General features: G+C 43.2%; 1 protein-coding gene across 2 annotated transcripts; it reads right to left on the bottom strand.

Moving 5' to 3' along the window:
- Positions 1-2301: 2301 nt before the first annotated feature.
- znf831 (zinc finger protein 831) lies at positions 2302-18271 on the bottom strand. 2 transcript variants are annotated; one of them, XM_078419318.1, is made up of 2 exons: positions 18186-18271; positions 2302-6924 (listed from the first exon to the last, which is right to left on the bottom strand). In XM_078419318.1, the coding sequence occupies exons 1-2, from the start codon at positions 18267-18269 to the stop codon at positions 3151-3153; spliced, it is 3858 nt and encodes a 1285-aa protein (XP_078275444.1). In that variant the 5' UTR covers positions 18270-18271; the 3' UTR covers positions 2302-3150. The 2 variants fall into 2 exon arrangements, with proteins under 2 accessions (XP_078275444.1, XP_078275445.1); XM_078419319.1 differs by lacking the exon at positions 18186-18271 and adding an exon at positions 15190-15251.
- Positions 18272-18909: the final 638 nt, after the last annotated feature.

Genomic DNA, 18909 nt, shown 5'->3' with positions numbered 1-18909 from the left:
AACTACACCTAAGATCCTCCACACCTTCCCAGTTCCTATCTGTCTGCCCACTTATTGTGTGATCAGTCTGAAGAAGGGTCTCGACCCGAAACGTCACCCATTCCTTCTCTCCAGAGATGCTGCCTACCCTGCTGAGTTACTCCAGCATTTTGTGTCAACCTTCATAAAAACTGTGACAATAAGTCTGAGTTATCTCTCACCATCCCTTCTGTCAAAATATATCACCTCACATTTCCATCTAATTCCATCTGCCACTTGCCTGCGCCCTCTACCAGCTGAACAGTGTTCTGTTGAAGTCGATAGAGATCATCTGCACTAATTACCCTACCCTGCAATTTGGATTCAATAGCATATTTGGAAACTTAGAGAGAACATTTGTGATATTCCTTCATCAATACTCTCTGTTAACTCATCGGAAAGGTTTGTTAAGTTAATGAAACACAATATGCCTTTTGCTGGCTCTCCTTCATTAAATCAATGATGCATGTGCCAAGTAAGTTTCCCCCTATTACTTTTTTAAACCTTACCCATCCTCAGTGCTTAACTAGCCTGTACTTAACAGGAGACACAAAGAACTGCAGATACAGGAATTTTAAGCAAAACACTGGAGTAACTCAGCACAGGTCAGGCAGCATCTCTTGAGGGAATGGATTTTCGACGCTTCAGGTTGGGACCCTTCTTCAGACTAATTATAGTGGGGGGGGGAGTTGGAAAAGAACTACTTACTAGGATCGTTCTCACATCCTTTCCTCTAGAATACATTTATTTCTACATCTAGAATACATTTATTTCATGAGATCCATGTTCTGTGCCCTTGACTCTATTTCCACTAAACCACTGACCACTCAGCTCCACTTTCTAAATTCCACATTAGTTGACGTTGCTAAATTCCTCTCCCACCAATACTTCTTTCTCTCTCTCCTCCAAATCTGATGACATCATCTTCCCCTCAGAGGAACAACCTTGAGCCTCCTCTGCATAGTACTTGGCCCCCTGACCACATGCCCATCCGTCCTGGGTCTCTCTTTTTTTAAGGACTCCAGAGCTGCCTGCATATGGACATGAGAAAAGGAATGGATAGCTTCTCGATCTAGGTGCAGCCTCTGACCTGGTTCTCCACGCTGTTTGCTTCAATGTCTTTCCACCTTCATCAACTGGATGGGGCTGACGTCCATGGCCAAATGAGAAAAGGGAAATTGATTCGACAGAGGTGGCAGGAAATAAGTTAACAGCCATGGTTCCTCTTCCCACAAATCTATTCTTGCCTCCTTGCTTTGGCTCCTCCTGTTTCTCACCTCCCTACTGCCTCTTGCAAAGGTCACCAAATTAACAGTTTTCATCAATTTCATGTCTCCGTTTCAAGGCAACTCTTCCCATTCAACCTCTGTAAATACAAATGCCCACTGCCTGAGTCCTAACTCAGACCTGACCCTCTCAACCTTAACCCCTGTACCATCTGACCTGCTGTTATCCAATGCTTTGTTTTTAAATTTCTCAACCCCCTGCCAGCTCTCTCTGCTCCATTTCCCTGCAAATTCCTTTGGCTCTGAAGTCCTCAGATCTTTCATCTCAAACATCTCTAGATTTCAATGGCTGGCTACTGGCAGCAGTGATTTCAACAGCCAAGTTTCTAATTTCAGGAATTCTCTTCCGAAGCTTTCCTACCATATTACCTCTTTCTTTCTTCATAATACACCTTACGATATCAGCTCTTTGACCAAACTTCAGCACCTTCACATGGTAAGGCATGGTGGCACAGCGATAGATTTGCTGCCTTACAGCTCCAGAGACCGGGTTCAATCCTGACTATGGGTGTTGTCTGTATGGAATGTGTACGTTCTGCATGGGGCTTTTCCGAGATCTTCGGTTTCCTCCCACACTCCAAAGACGTACAAGTTTGTAGGTTAATTGGCTTGGTATAAATGTAAATTGTCCCTCGTGTGTGTAGTGTGTAAGTGTGTGGGGATTGCAGATCGGTGTGGACTCAGTGGGCTGCAGGGCCTGCTTCCACGTTGTATCTCCAAACTAAACTAAACTAAACTAAACCTCTACCCTGATATCTATTTATCTAGCTTAATGTCAACCTTTGTTGAAGCAACATGGGATGCATTGCTTTGTTGGAAGTACACATACAAGTTGAACATGTACTTCAATGCTCTTGGATCCTTGCAATACCCAGTGCTGTCAGTTGAATGTGTGAGCCATCTCATTCTCTCTCTGCCATTCTTGGTAACCAGGAAACAGAGCAAAATTAGGGCCCATCAGCACAGGGAAGCTTGAGAGGCATCAGCATCATGCACATTTTAATTGGTGTTTGGGACTGACAAAAAGGAGGGAGGTTTCGCAACACAAATTTACAAGGAATAGTTCATAGGTATACTCACTGATTGAGCACGTTCCATAGCTCTTCTGTTGTAATCTCTATACAGCAAAGGTACCCACAGTGTCAAGTATGATCAGTCAGATGTTTCTTCGTGTATGTATTAGATTCTGGATTGCAGTGATCTCGCCTTTCTCCAAAGAATGTAGGAGCATGGTCTATCCTAGATAACACTACAGGAGCTCGGACTGTGGCATTCTCTGCTCATACTCAGACTCCATCACCTTGTTGGCATTTGCGCACCATTGAATTAATAATATTACAAACTGGAGCCAATCTACCACCTCTGATGTCAAGTTTGTACACAGATTAGGTTCCAAAAGGCTGCCGAGGTTGACTATTACGAGGTGGAAATGGTTGTTGCTTGATTGCCTAATGGTAACTGATATTCAAGTATCCCACAGACCAATTCACCACGTTCTATTGATTGATATGTAAGAAACAAACAATACTTCTGTTACTGGTTTTGATGTTGCTAATCATTCTGGACATCTTGAACACTGGGCTTTAGGAAGCGTGGTTGCCCCTTCATCAACTGCAGCATGTGCAGTCAATGAAGGGCACTTAATTTTCATCTATTCATTGTTGAGATCTGGGCATCACTGGCAGGGCAGGCATTCATTGCCTTTCCTAATTGCCTAGTGTAGTGGTGAGTTGACTTCTTAAACTGCTGCAGTCCTTCCAATGAAGGCAATTCTACATTGCTGTTAGGGAGGGAGTTCCAGGATGGAGGCCCAGTAATGATGAAGGACTGCCAACATATTCCCTAGTCATGACGGCGAGCGGCTTGGTGAAGTCGGTTCTTTCTTTGTCCATTTGAGTTGATATTTTGGAAGAAAATCTTGCTTCAGCAAGGGGTGAGCCATAGCTTGGGGAGATGCAAGAGCTTCCCATTGGTCCATGCTTACTCCCAGTTGTAAGTTTTTGCCAACATTATTTATATGATTTCCAGCTGTTTGCAATAGTGTTGGAAACCCCCCTTGACTAATTGCTTCTTTCTTTTTACTTTTTCTCACTGAAAATGACTGTAAATGAAGGGAGGGGAATGTAGAAAGTGCTGCCTCTTGCTCTGGCAAAGATCTAGAACAGTCATAAAGTGAGGGGCCAGGGGCAGTAAAACTGCTGTACACTGTTGGTGTCAAAGGTTGTTCAACAGAGCTTTCTTCCTCCTTCCACTTCATGCACTTGATTACTTGATATGACTCATGGGTGGTGTCTGGGGTGAAGTCACAGTTTGACTGAGGTGACTCACATAGAACAGCCCCAACTGGCAAACCACAACCAGTATGTCGTGTCTTTGCTGACTGTCCAGTGCTAGCTATTTTCAGCCGTTGTTTCTTCCTGGGAGGTATTCCTGATGGAATCTCTAAGATACCATCTTCACCTTTCCGCAAACTAAATTCATTAGGCTTATGCTCTTCTTGACTTCTTCCTTCTTGTTTGCCTTCTGGAACAAGAACGCTGAGCTGCCTCACCAGCTTTGGATGTGATAAATGTGTTTGCATTGGTCTTGTAGCATCATTGCATTTTTGGCCACTCGCTGTAGATGATCGTTGATGGAGAGTAAGTTCCTTCCCCATGTCCCCAACAGTTGCTTGAGCAGTGTGTGATGCAGTTATCTTACCCGTTCCTCCGCCTCTATTGGGCTTCTCTGCTGATTTAATTGCAGGTACTTCCCATGAACGGTCTGGGATTAGTGGAGCCTTTGTCTCTTTAGCATTATGGCAGGGAACTGGATATTCATGTTGTGGTGAATGTTGGTCCACATTTTGTTGTGAAAATTGTACCTGGCACATTGGAGTGTTGAAAGTTGTGACCTTCACTGACGCTAAGGGAAGTGCATCTGAAAGGTGTTTTGGAATAGGAACTTTTTGTGCAGAGGATGATGCCAAGGGGTTGATGTGTGGATTCTCAGAGAGTGCTGAAGTGCCTTTTCCTGGCACTTTGACACTGTGAGGGCGCTTTGTGTGTGGGGCGCGTAGCTCAGCAGAGTGGGTAGCTCCCTTTGGCTCCTGGTATTTTTTTCGGAAGGTTTCCTCTCCATATGTCAACCACTTCTCATGTGAAAACTTCTTCAACTTTTTCTGGTCATTGTTCTTTACCAAAGACCTGCACTTGTGCTTTGAAACTTGTTCAACCTTTGAATTACAGGTCTTATTTTTAACAATAGGGTTGGACCCCTCTGCAGTGAGTCCACCTGCTGGCAAACCCTCAAGAGCGGTTTGCCTGACCAGGGTTCGAGGGTGTTGAGGATGGAAGTCCAATGAGTGTGATTGCAAGTCTGTGACAAGCGACATGGTGGTGGACTTCCTTTGTAACACCTGCAGGTGACAGCTTAAACTATTGGCTGTTTCACTACTTATCAAACATCCCTTACTAACTGGCGCAGAATTGCTCCTTATAATGGGCAAACAAGCAACAGTAGAGGAAACCTGATCAGACAAGGAAGGGAACTTGTGTGTTCGTTGGTAAGTAAATGCTGGTAAACTGGAGGGAACTCTTGATTTCTTGTTGACTAGAACAGGTTTCATGTCAAAGTGAAAGGAGTCCTTAAACGTGTATGGCATTGGTAAATCAATGCTTCCCTGCTTTGAATTAAGTGTCTTTCTTGGCCGCACAGTTTCCAAATGTTTGTCGTCAACCACGGCCTTGTTGTCAGAGATGAGCTTTGAGATCCTCTCCTCCAGCTCTTGCATACCACGTGGAGGGTGGTGCATGCCTCGCAGGGTTTTGTCGTCCACGGCTGACTCCAGTACACTTTGCCCGACACTTGACCACTGCTGACTGGACTGAGAGCACCTCTCTGACTCGGTGTCAGTGCTCTGGTGTTGTAGACTCTGTTGTGGCTGGTCAGGACTGTCCGAATGGGAAAAGTACCCTGAGTCTGTGCTTTCATTGGTTTGTACACTGGAATTCGAAGACTTGTGCACCCACTGTTTGGCAAAATAGGTGGCCTGCTGTCTCTGTAGGACCAAATGCCTGTTTCCCATTTGGTCAAGTTGCAGCTGGACATTGGCCTGTTTCTCTCCATCCAGTGAGCCATCCTCCCTTTTGTCAGTAGCATGGACCGTCCTCCAACATGAATCCCGTTGCACAATGTTTGTAAAATCTTGCCTCTTTGTATGATCAACACTGCTGGAGTTAGCCACAAGCAGATCAAGGTGACAATTTCCTTTTGCTTCCTGATCAATATTTTCACAAGGATGCTTGTCCTTCACCTGACTCAACTCTGGCCTGTTGCTTCTCACCAATTCAGTAGAAAGCTGGCAGTTGTGCAAATGACTTTGTGTCCTATTATGTTTATACAGGTTACTCTGCGTTTTGAAAGAAATCCCACAGGTTATACATGGAAAGGGGCGCTCTCCAGTGTGAGACCGGATGTGCTTCTCAAGGGCACTGCGCTTTGCACAGTCCCTCCCACATTCATTGCACACAAATTTTCGCTGTCCATTTGGTTTGTTTTGCTGAACATTCTCTGGAAGCTGGACTATATGGAGCTCTTTCCTATATAATGGCATTTGGAGCCTTGGGTTCTGGTGGGGGGTTTGGATGCCAGGGATACAGGTTGTTGGAAGTCCAGCAGTTTGTGGGGAAGATTGGAATCTGGGGTTACAGGGGGAAGTTTGGAGCTCTGGGATATACGTGGGACATTGGAGCTCTGAGGTTTGGGTGGGAAGTTGGAGCCTGAGAGTAAAGAAGGAAGTTTGGAGCCCTGGGGTGAGAGGGAGATGCTGTAATCTTGAGGGATGGAGGCAAGAATGGAGACTGGGGTCATGCAGAGAAGCTTGTAGACCAAGAGACTTTGGGCCAGGGTGGATCCTGGGGGTTTGAGGCGGGGGATAGAGCTCAGAGGTATGGGAAAGAGGTTGGTATGATGAGATTTGGAGTGGTAGTTCAAGTCCAGTGGTACAGAGAGTTGGTTTCAGCTTGGGAACTGAAGGGGTAGGTTGGAAACTGATGGTTTCAGGAGCAGATTGAGGCCAAGCGGCTGGAGAGGTAAGGTGAAGTCCAGCTGAATTGGGGAAAGGTTGTAACTTGGGTGTACAGGGAGGAAGTTGGACTCCAGTGGTTTTATTGGTAGGTTTTAGTCTGGATCCTGTTTGACATGGATGAGGTAGAGATGGATCCTTTTCATTCTGGAGTTGAGCTTTTCCCATTCTCTTTGATTGCGATGTTTGGAGACCTAATGTAGAGTCAGCCAGAGAAACATGACAGGCCTTAGAAGATCCCTGCTGGCTGGTTGAAGAGTTCTGAAGAAGTCCTTGTTGGACAGATAAAAGAGAACAATTTGTCGGAGGGGAGCTTGGTTGAGAAGGGGATAAACCTTCAGTTGATTTTGCAACTTGAACAATAACCGTAGAGGTGGGTGGTGTATCATTTAAACCCGACAGGACTCGTTTATGGGACTGTAGAAGGAAGTTCTGAGTTGCTGATTCTTGGCTATCTCTCTCATTATTCATGTCTTCTTTATTGTCCTCAGATGGAGCAGTCATGTTTGATGTCTCCTCCATGGGCGTTCCGTTCTCTGGAATTATTCTGAGTCCCTGTGTAGAATATAAACTTTTTTCATGAGTGGTCAATCTGTACTTTCATCTGAGAAACTAACAATATCACAGATACAGTCCCCATAGTCTTTATCTTTCAGCCTCATAATCCCAGGGACCCAAGTTCAATCCTGACCACAGGTGCTGTTTGTGTGGAGTTTGAATGTTTTCCCTGTTCCTCTCACATCCCAAAAATGTTCTGAGAGTGGTATTGTCCCAATAGGCTGAATGGCCTCCTTCTGTGTCGACAAAAATCAATTATCTGATATATTCAGTAAATTTACTATATTATACCCTAGGTGAAGCACTGACACTGAAGCAGAAGAGAGGAAACCCCTAAACTCATACACCCTCCACAATCCTGCCAGTATATAAAGACTGCACCTTGTTTCTCTCAACCCCATTTTGTTTTAGCAAGTTTTTTAATAAATCTTATACCTCTAATAATTTGTCCTTTGGTCATTACATTTGTGGAAAGTCCTGCACTTTCTCTTTCAGTGATATAACTGCTTCCTGCAGATTCTAGACTAGATTTCATTCCCCTTCAGGAGTTCTCCTTTCTAATAGGCCGAGACCACTTCAAACCCTCCCAGATCTTCATCAACGCAGAACCCCTTTAAATAATCATGGAGGTTTGCAACTTCATACTGGTGAAGGAGCACCAAGACCTCCTGGTCCATTGGGAATTACTGGGAACCATTGCGAAGCTGTTGAAGAAGTGTACTAAAGGGCAAATGTTTTTGTTATCCATGTAACTTGTTAATTTTCCTCACCCCCCGAGTAAAGATTAACATCCTGCAATCACCCAGGGGAAGGCTTTCCCCAGCCAACCCCTCCAAAATCCTGTGGATCCCCGAGCCTTATTGAAATGCATTTCCGTCAGTAAAATCTACCATTAGGGAAGGTAAGATATTACGCACATTCTCCTCGCTTCTTCAATTAACAAGACAAATAACACCATGAATCATTGGTTAAAAATTGCAAGTTGAGCTTAATCAGAAAATATGAGTCGTAGAACAACGAACGGTCTTGCCAAACTAAAATCTTTCAGATGTTGTCTATATGAAATTAAATCAAAGGATTTAGTGACAGGAGAGCAACAGCTTACGGTCTTAAGGTAGCAATTTGCCGTGGCTGCTCTTGGATACACGCTATAGGCCTTGACCACACCAATTCATCTTAGTTTAATTTGGTTTAGAGATACACTGTGGAATCAGGCCCTTCGACCCACTGAGTCCACACCACTGAGTCCATACCTGTGCATTAGTTCTATGTCATCACACTTTCGCATACGAATCATACAAATGTGCACATCTTTGAGATGTGGGAGGAGACCGGAGTACCGGTAGGAAACCCACGTGGTCACAGGGAGAATGTACAAACTCCACATGGACAGCACGCAAGGTCAGGATTGAACCTGGGTGTCTGGCACTGTGAGGCAGTAGCTCTACCGTTGTGCCACTGTGCCGCCTCTCAGAGATAACAAAGTCCCATCTTCCTGAGACACCCTCCATTGTGTTGGGTTGCACTCCAATTATGCAAAGTGTGATAGACTCAGAATAGATGTAAGCGCAAAACCGGGCATTCATCTGAACCATCAATATAAGCAGAAATATACACTGCCATAATCTAAAAAGCTTGTGCTCTGATGTTTATTGCTTTTCCAGTTCAACAGAAGCAACGGAGAGAAACCAGGGAGCAGAAACAGGTATATATAGAAGTGAAACAACAACTAGCCACTTTATCAAACAGAACTACAAGTCACGATGAAAGAGCAGGAAAGCAGTGCTGTGGTGCATTTTTGTACAATAATTAAATAAAGTTTTCATAGAAGGCAATAATGGCAGCAATGATGTCATTGTATGCATAGATGATGTAAGCATAATGTGCTGGGGTACCCCACTGCATGACCGGAATAAATTCCACAAACCAGAATACATAAATAGCACCTCATATTCCATTTGATAATAGCACCTCATATTCCACTTGGATAGTTTACAACCCAATTTTAGGTGACCACTTACACACACACACACACACACACACACACACACACACACACACACACACACACACACACACACACACACACACACACGCACACACCTCTATATAATGTGTTTTATTGTAACTAGAGTGTTTTGTCATATATCCTGAAGAAAATTCAGGAAGTATATATATAGATGACAATAAAACACTCTTGACTCTTGAATATTCATTTTTTTATGTTATAGAGATTCTCTTGGTGTAAGTACAGTGCAATGTTGTTCTCTTATGGTTGTGTATAATTAGGTTCAAATTCTTTATATTGTGGATCATGTGATGTGTGGAGAATTAGTGTTCACTTGGAGTTGTAAGTAATGGCAATGTTCGGTCTTGCGTATAACAGCATTTGGACACATGAAAAGTGAGGTGCATTTTGTGGTAGGCAGTATACCTAGAAATTAAATTTCACCCATATATGGTGTGTTAAAAATTTAACTCCTGTGATTAATTGGCAACTTGCTACGATTTTCTAAACTAGTGTAGTTTATCTTCAAGAAATTGTTGGAGTAGTTTTCTCCTACTTTGGTGTCATTATTTGTGACCATCTTAATTTCCAATGGCAGCTGCTTGCTGAGATTCCAAGGATGGTTTATTGCCACTAAGAATCATGGGAAGTGGCCCTCCATGGCAGCTACTGTAACCGTGCAAACATGGTGATAGTGAACAAAGACATGTGGGAGGAGGGAAACATAGCTATACTGTTTGGCTGCACCCCTTTGCCTATCTCTCTTCACCTCTGCAATCATTCCCATGTGTTTTCATATAATGTGGTCACTGTGATCATATTGCAGGTGTGCATCGGCAGTGATACGCAGTCTCAGCCACTCAAAACTTAGAGCTGTACTGACGCAAAAAAGAAATCAGCACAATCAGGCCAACACAAGGAGAGTACAAAGCATTGATGTTCCAGAACCAAATGGGAGAACTATTAGTTTATAACTGTACAAAAGCAGAGATCGTAACTTGCACAATTTGTATCAGTTTCAAATGTTAAATGGGAAATGAATGTTACACACATTGATCACATCTTCACGTGTGTGAATGGTTCTGAATCAATGACACAGGCCCTGATGGGCATGTCTTCCAGCCAGTGTAAATGCCTTAGAATTTGCACAGAATAATTTTTACATACATTTTGTGCATGACAAATATGTGGCCATTTCCTCAGCTAAAAAATAAAATCAGTTTCTTGTATGTAATGGGTATCATTAACTGAGTGTATTTGTTTTTAATTGGTCTTATATGCAGTAGTACAATAAGTGTCTATTTGGTGTCGTACATTTTTTTCTCATCTATGTTCATCTTACCTTGAGGCCTGTGTATAATGGATGCCAATTGATGTGTAAATGATGAATGAGGATAATAGAGGAAGGGCTGCTTTGACTTCTTTTCTTAAGTCTAAAATATGGTGATTTTGCCACAGTTATTATTATACTCTCCTTGCAGCTTCAGTATTTATTTTGACAATCACCGGGTGGACCCAATATCTAATGAATCCATAAACCAGCCAATGAGTTATATCAAATCTTATACCTGATTCCTAAAGAACATGAAACTTATACATCAAACATACAGCTTCATCTTAATAGATATAAGTAACGTTCCCAATACGTCCACACAAATTGTTCACGATTTATCCACAATCGGTTTAGCATCATAGCCTTTCCCATATTCTCTTGTTATCTTTAATTGTTACTTACCTTAGCAAGTTGTGTTGCTGAGTCTGGCACTCCCAGCTCCTATCCCCTGTACAGAACGAGTCAGCGTGGGAGTATGTTTAACCTACAAGGCAACCAATGTCAGAGCAGCACAAACCTTTGCTTGCTAATCCTGAAATAGCGAAATACTAATAATCCCAGCCTCAGGAAGAGTAATCTTCAGCAAGGTTCCTTCCTGTATTCTCACAGACATGGTGAAGGGAAAATACTGAGAGACTGCTGAGCTGCAAGCAGAGTTTCTAAAGGTCCTTTGCAAATTTTAGCAGCAATATTATTTCTGAAAAGCGTTTGCTGCAAAACAGTGAAACAGTACTGTGTGGGCTGTGAGCAGAAGTGACATGAGATATGGAGGAAGTGAGCTAACCTCAGCCTGGTTGAATGTAAGCTGTTACTAAAATTGCGGATGTATCACAAGGCATGTTTCTCAACCCGAGTTTTACACTTAAAGATCCTGGATATCTACATGACCCATTCAGTCAACATCTCATCCCCATCATTTAAAAAGGAATTATAATTTGTCAAAACCAACAGAGTCTACAGCGATGGGACAACCGCAAGCCACACACACACCGACCATGTAAATAAAACCACAAATAACCTCCATGCCAAGATGCTGTTGAAGCATTGCTAACATTGGATTGTATACAGTCTAGTGTAAGCACCAGCTGCCTCATGCTGCTGGAAGGCTGCATCAGATCTCCAGCTGTGTACATATTCAAAATTTACCCACCAGCAGCCATACCGCACTTCTCCTATTATCTTCATTGTCTTTTGATCATTTTTCCCATGCTCACAGCAATCTGAGTTCATTGTCTCATCCAAAAGGTGGCATTTCCAATTGAGTGACTGTCCCTGACTATCAGTCAGCTGGCAACTGAAACTTTTGGCCTTAACCATATAACCATATAACAACTACAGCACGGAAACAGGCCCGTTCGGCCCTACCAATCCATGCCGACCACTCTCTCTGACCTAGTCTCATCTACCTGCTCTCAGACCATAACCCTCCAATCCTCTCTTATCCATATAGCTATCCAATTTACTCTTAAATAATAAAATCGAGCCTGCCTCCACCACTTCCACCGGAAGCCCATTCCATACAGCCACCACCCTCTGAGTAAAGAAGTTACCCCTCATGTTACCCCTAAACTTTTGTCCCTCAATTCTGAAGCTATGCCCCCTTGTTTGAATCTTCCCCACTCTCAAAGGGAAAAGCCTACCCACGTCAACTCTGTCCATCCCTCTTAAAATTTTAAAAACCTCTATCAAGTCCCCCCTCAACCTTCTACGCTCCAAAGAATAAAGACCCAACCTGTTCAACCTCTCTCTGTAGCTTAAGTGCTGAAACCCAGGCAACATTCTAGTAAATCTCCTCTGTACCCTCTCCATTTTGTCGACATCCTTCCTATAATTTGGTGACCAGAACTGCACACCATACTCCAGATTCAGCCTCACCAATGCCTTGTACAATTTTAACATTACATCCCAACTTCTATATTCGATGCTCTGATTTATAAAGGCAAGCATACCAAACGCCTTCTTCACCACCCTATCCACATGAGATTCCACCTTCAGGGAACAATGCACAGTTATTCCCAGATCCCTCTGTTCCATTGCATTCCTCAATTCCCTACCATTTACCCTGTACGTCCTATTTTGATTTGTCCTACCAAAATGCAGCACCTCACACTTATCAGCATTAAACTCCATCTGCCATCTTTCAGCCCACCCTTCCAAAAGGCCCAAATCTCTCTGTAGACTTTGAAACTCTACTTCATTATTAACTACACCACCTATCTTAGTATCATCTGCATATTTACTAATCCAATTTGCCACACCATCATCCAGATCATTAATGTAAATGACAAACAACAGTGGACCCAACACAGATCCTTGGGGTACTCCACTAGACACTGGCCTCCAACCTGACATACAATTGCCAACCATTACCCTCTGGTATCTCCCATTCAGCCATTGTTGAATCCATCTTGCAACCTCACTATTAATACCCAACGATTTAACCTTCTTAATCAACCTTCCATGTGGAACCTTGTCAAATGCCTTACTGAAGTCCATATAGACAACATCCACAGCCTTGCCCTTATCAATTTCCCTGGTAACCTCTTCAAAAAATTCAAGAAGATTAGTCAAACATGACCTTCCAGGCACAAATCCATGTTGACTGTTTCTAATCAGGCCTTGTTTATCCAAATAATTATATATATTGTCCCTAAGTAACTTTTCCATTAATTTTCCCACCACAGACGTCAAACTAACAGGTTTATAATTGCTAGGTTTACTTTTAGAACCTTTTTTAAACAAAGGCACAACATGCGCAATGCGCCAATCTTCCGGCATCATCCCCGTTTCTAATGATGTTTGAAATATTTCCGTCATAGCCCCTGCTATTTCTGCACTAACTTCCCTCAATGTCCTAGGGAATATCCTATCAGGACCTGGAGACTTATCCACTTTTATATTTTTCAAAAGTGTCCGTACCTCCTCTTCTTTAATCCTCATAATTTCCATCACTACTCTACTTGTTTCACTTACCTCACATAATTCAATATCCTTCTCCTCGGTGAATACCGAAGAAAAGAAATTGTTTAATATCTCCCCCATTTCTTCCGGCTCAGCACATAGCTGTCCACTCTGACTCTCTAATGGACCAATTTTATCCCTCGCTATCCTTTTGGCCTTGTCCCAGCAACTTGAACTCTCAGTCAATCTTCAGGGAAGAGTGAGACAGCTGCTGAGAGTCATGACTGACGCTGGCTGTTCTGACTCAGCCATTCATTGTCACTTCTGAAAACCATTCAACCTTGAACCTACTCACTCATCCACTCACTCATGTCCTCACCAATCATTGCCATCAACATTAGTCAGTCATCAATAATTTAAAGGGGAGAATTCCATTTCTATTGCATTTATCACAACCTTGGGAGGCTTCCCAGAATGCTGCCAGGATTAGAGGGTTTCAGCTACAGGGAGAGGTTGGATAGACTTGGATTGTTTTCTCTGGTACATCGGTAGTTGAGGGAGACATGATAGAAGTATATTAAATTATGAGAGGCATAGATAGGGTGGACAATCAGAACCAGGATAGAAATGGCCAACACTAGAAGGCTTGACTACAAGGTGAGAGGGGAAAGGTTTAATAGAGATTTGCGGGGCATGTTTATTACACAGAGAGTGGTGGTGGAGGTAGATATGATAGTGCCATTTAAGATGCTTTTGGATAGGCATGTGGAAGTGCAGGGAATAGAGGGATATGGATCATGTTTAGTAGATTAAAACAGTTTAACTTTGCATCATATTTGGCACAAACATTGTGGGCCTAAGGGCCTGTTCCCATGCTGTATTGTTGTTCTGTTCCACCACACACACTTTGGAGCAGTTGAAGTATATTTGTATTGCAGAATCATACAGCATGGAAACAGCCCATCTCGTCCATGCCAAACAAGATGCCCCTCCTAAGTTATTCCCATTTGCCCCATATCCCCCAAAACTTTTCCTATCCATGTGCCTTTTCTAGTGTATTTTAAATGCTGTTATGCCACCTGCCTCAATTACCTCCTCTGGCAGCTCATTCCCTGCATCCACCCTCTGAGTGAAAATTACCCTTCAGGTTCCTATTAAATCTTTCCCCTCTCACTTTAAACCTATGTCCTCTGGTTCTTGATTCCCCCCACCCTGGGTAAAATAGTCTGTGCATTTACCTTATTAATTCCCCTCATGATTTTATACATTTTGATAAGATCACCCCTTAGCCTCCTGTGTTCCAAGGAAAAAGTTTTAGCTTGCCCAATCTCTCAGGCCTTTGGGTCCTGGCAATATCCTGGGGGTTTTTTCTGCATTATTTCTACCTTGATGATATCCTTCCTATAGCAGGGTGACCAAAACTGAACACAATACTCCAAATGGAGCCTCGCCAACATCTTGTAAAACCGTAAGATTAACACCCTAACTACTATACTCAATACCCTGACTGATGAAGACCAATGTACCAAAAGCCTTCTTTACCAACCTATCTACCTGCGACCCCACCTTCAGGGAACTATGTACCTGTACTCTTAGATCCTTGTACTCAACAACACTCCCCAGGGCCCTGCCATGCACTGTGAAGATGTGGTGAGTTGTACTTTTTCTCATTATTTCTTGTGGCATAAAAGGAGGCATGTCACATTTATGCTGACTTTCTGAGCAATCCCCATCATCCCCACTCCCCCACTTATTTCCATGCAACTATTTCCTCTTGCATGCTCATTAACTCCCTTCAATTCTCCCTTCCTGGTAATAGTGGTAGAGTGAAGGATATGCCACATCGTAGCAGTGCATGTCTCTGCTGCTACTAATTTCCTGTTACTTCATGGAAGCCCACTTCTGAGGTGCCAGTTGTGGACCCTGAAAAGGATCATCGCTAGGAGGGTGGGCTTTTTGCTTCTTCAAGGACTGTGTGGTGGACTCTTCTGCCACAGTTATAATGGGCAGATGTACCTACCACGGGTAAGTTTAGCCCTCATGTTGGTTCACTCACTACCTGATGCAGATAGTTATTTCTTTTGGCCAGCTCAGTCAGTGCTGGTGTTTCCAAGCCACTCTTCGTCATAGACATTGAAGTCCACACCCAGAGTACATCCTGTTGCCTTGTTATTTTCTGTTCTTCCAAGTGTTTTTCTAAATGGAGGTGTTCCAATTCATCAGTGGGTAACTTCAGGAAGAGCTTTCCGTGGTCTGTGTGATCCCTGACACCATGAGATTTCATAGTGACCTCCTCAATGATTCCTGGGATATAGAAGATTCCAATTCTAGATTCTTTCACAGTGTCAGGATATATCAATGTGCCACTGGTATGTAACCGTTAAGGTACACTTGAGGTGTTTATATTGGCAAGAAACCTGATAGCTGAGAACCATTCTTTGTTGATAAAACACCCAATACTCTTGCTTAATACATTCACTGCTCACCTCTGGAAAAATCACTCTGTCACGTCCTCTTTCCAACCATCCATTCCTGTCCTTCTCTGTCCCACACTCTCCCTGTATTTATTTCCATTTATGAACCTCTCATTATCTCACTCACTGTCACTTTCTAGCATTCTGCTCTCTCTGCCTTTTCACTGAATCTGTCTCACAGCATTTCCATCTATCCCCTCTCTCGGCCATTGATCTCTGTTGTGCTCCCCTTTCTTCCTCTCCATTCTGTCCCTCTCTCTCTTTGCACCATTTGGTTCTATCCATACATCTCCCTCTCTTGCTGTCTTTCTTTTTCATCCTCCTTCCATCAAACCTTCTTGAAGCCGTTCTGTTTTTTGTCATTTCCCTCACTCTCTTTCTCTACATCTCTCCTCCACTCTTTTTTTCTACTGTGAGCCCCTTTCTCTATTACAATTACTCTGACATTTTTTCTGTCAATCCCTTGCACTTGTAATCAAGTTAAAATCTCCCTTGTCTTTGCCTCCTTGGCTTTAAGTTCATAAGTTCTAGGAGCAGAATTAGGCCATTTGGCCCATCAAGTCTACTCTGCCATTCAATCATAGCTGATCTATCTTTCCCTCTCAACCTCATTCGCCCGCCTTTTCCCCATAAAACCTGACACCCTTACATTTGTCTCACACATTCTCACACCTTTTCATTTTTTCCCTCTCCCTTACACTGCCACGTTACATTAAAAATCCCTCTTGCTCCGCTCTTTTAAAGGTAAAGGTAAAGCCAGCATTCTATCCTTGACATTACTATCCTCCAGATAAAAAGGCCAGCATTCAATTACTCTGTTTGATCAATCCACGTTTACAGTGCCCTCCATAATGTTTGGGACAAAGACCCATCATTTATTTATTTGCCTCTGTACTCCACAATTTGAGATTTGTAGTAGAAAAAATCACATGTGGTTAAAGTGCACATTGTTAGATATTAATAAAAGCCATTTTAATACATTTTGGTTTCACCATGTAGAAATTACAGCTGTGTTTATACATAGTCCCCACATTTCAGGGCATCATAATGTTTGGGACACGTGGCTTCACAGGTCTTTGTGATTGCTCAGGTGTGTTTAATTGCCTCCTAAATGCATGTATAAGAGATCTCTCAGCACCTAGTCTTTCCATCACCTATGGACACTTTTATTGCTGTTTATCAACACGAGGACCAAAGTTGTGCCAATGAAAGTCAAATAAGCCATTATGAAACTGAGAAACAAGAATAAAACTGTTAGAGACATCAGCCACACCTTAGGCTTACCAAAATCAACTGTTTGGAACATCATTAAGAAGAAAGAGAGCACTGGTGAGCTTACTAATCGCAAAGGGACTGGCAGGCCAAGGAAGACCTTCACAGCTGATGACAGAAAAATTCTCTCTATAATAAAGAAAAATCCCCTGTATAGAGGTATGGAGGAGAGAAGGAACTGCCCAAGATCCAAAGCATACCATCTCATCTGTGAAACACGGTGGTGGGGGTAATATGGCCTGGGCATGTATGGTTGCTGAAGGTACTGGCTCACTTATTATCATTGATGATACAACTGCTGATAGTACTGGCATAATGAATTCTGATGCGTATGGACACATCCTATCTGCTCAAGTTAAAACAAATGCCTCAAAACTCATTGGTGGTCCATTCTACAGCAAGACAATGATCCATTGAGTGGCCAAGTCAATCACCCGATCTGAACCCAATTGAGCATGCCTTTATATGCTGAAGAGAAAACTGAAGGGGACTAGCCCCCAAAACAAGCATAAACTAAAGATGGCTGCAATACAGGCCTGGCAGAGCATCACCAGAGAAGGCACCCAGCAACTTGTGATGTCCATGATTCGCAGACTTCAAGCAGTCATCGCATGCAAAGGATATGCAACAAAATACTAAACATGACTACTTTCATTTACATGACATTGCTGTATCCCAAACATTATGGTTGCCTTGAAATGGGGGTGAAACCAAAATGTATAAAAATGGCCTTTCTCTCTCTCTTATGTCTTATTTTCACTGAGAGTTTTGCCCCCCTCCCCCGTAGATCTTGCCACCTCTGCTTATTTTCTCCCTTCTTTCAGATCTATCACATCAACGGCTTTCTCTGTATCTGGGAACTATAAGCTGTTTTCTAGTAGGTTATTTATTGATGAGTCTGAGGGCAGTTGAACATGAGAAAAAAATAATCTGGTGAAGTGGCAATTTGAAACGGCGTGAGGTTTATGCAATCAATTCTATTGATGAATTCTGATGGATTTCTGGGTTCCTCTTCGAGCTCTCCTATCCCCCTGCCTTCTCTCCCTTTTCCCCTCTGACCACCACTCTGACATCCCTTCCTGTCTCCTCTCTGACCTCCTCTCCCATCTGATTTCCCCTCCTCCCTCCCCTCCTATCTCCCCACTGACCTCCTCTTCTGCAACCGAGGCTGCACCCAAGAATCAGCAGCCCACAATCAGTCAAAGAAGGCTGATGGGAAGCAACAGATTAAACCAGGAGAGAAGGGAAATTGAGAATCAACACCTCTAACCTTCTGATGTTGGGGACGGCTTTGACAGAGGCTGGCACTGTGAGGAACCGTTGCTTCTCGGTATGCTTCCATCGCACGCTTCATGTTGTTGACGGCTGCATTTATTTTGATTCCCTCGTCTCAGCTGCCCACATATGTGTGGGAAGTGTTTTCAGAGCCAGCTGAGCAGACAGGAGAGTTGTTCTCTAGCAGCACTGTGTGGGTGTTTACAATGATAGGCCTGGTGAAGAAATCGACACGACACAGGCTGTAGCAAAGCACAGCATCACTCAGGCTGCAGTGGGCTCTGGTCCCTGGCTGCACTGGGGAACTGTGCTGACAATACAGTCAAATGGTGAGGAACTTCACCAGACCCCTCACACCCTACAGACAACAGGACTCAAGAGTCAAGAATGTTTAATTGTCAGATGTACCGACAATGAACAGTGAAATTCCTACTTGCAGCAGTTTAACAGGCCCATAAACACAATAAAGACAGATAATATATAACAAACAAAAAAAATCAATGAATAGTGCAAAAAAAACATTGTCCTTCGTGCAACCAAAGACAGTCCACAAAGTATTTAATTAAGATTACTGTTGTATCGTGTTCAAGAGCCTGACGGATGTTGGGAAGAAGCTTTTCTTGAACCTGGTGGTCACAGTTTTCAGGCTCCTATACCTTCTTCCTGATGGTAGGACCATATTTTGAGCATGGGCAGGGTCTGCCTTCTGATATTAGCTG

This window comes from Rhinoraja longicauda, chromosome 22 (assembly GCF_053455715.1).
Source record: "Rhinoraja longicauda isolate Sanriku21f chromosome 22, sRhiLon1.1, whole genome shotgun sequence".
NCBI lineage: Eukaryota > Metazoa > Chordata > Chondrichthyes > Rajiformes > Arhynchobatidae > Rhinoraja > Rhinoraja longicauda.
The sequence above is the reverse complement of the archived record's forward strand: the minus strand, read 5'-3'. Positions and strand labels throughout refer to the sequence as shown.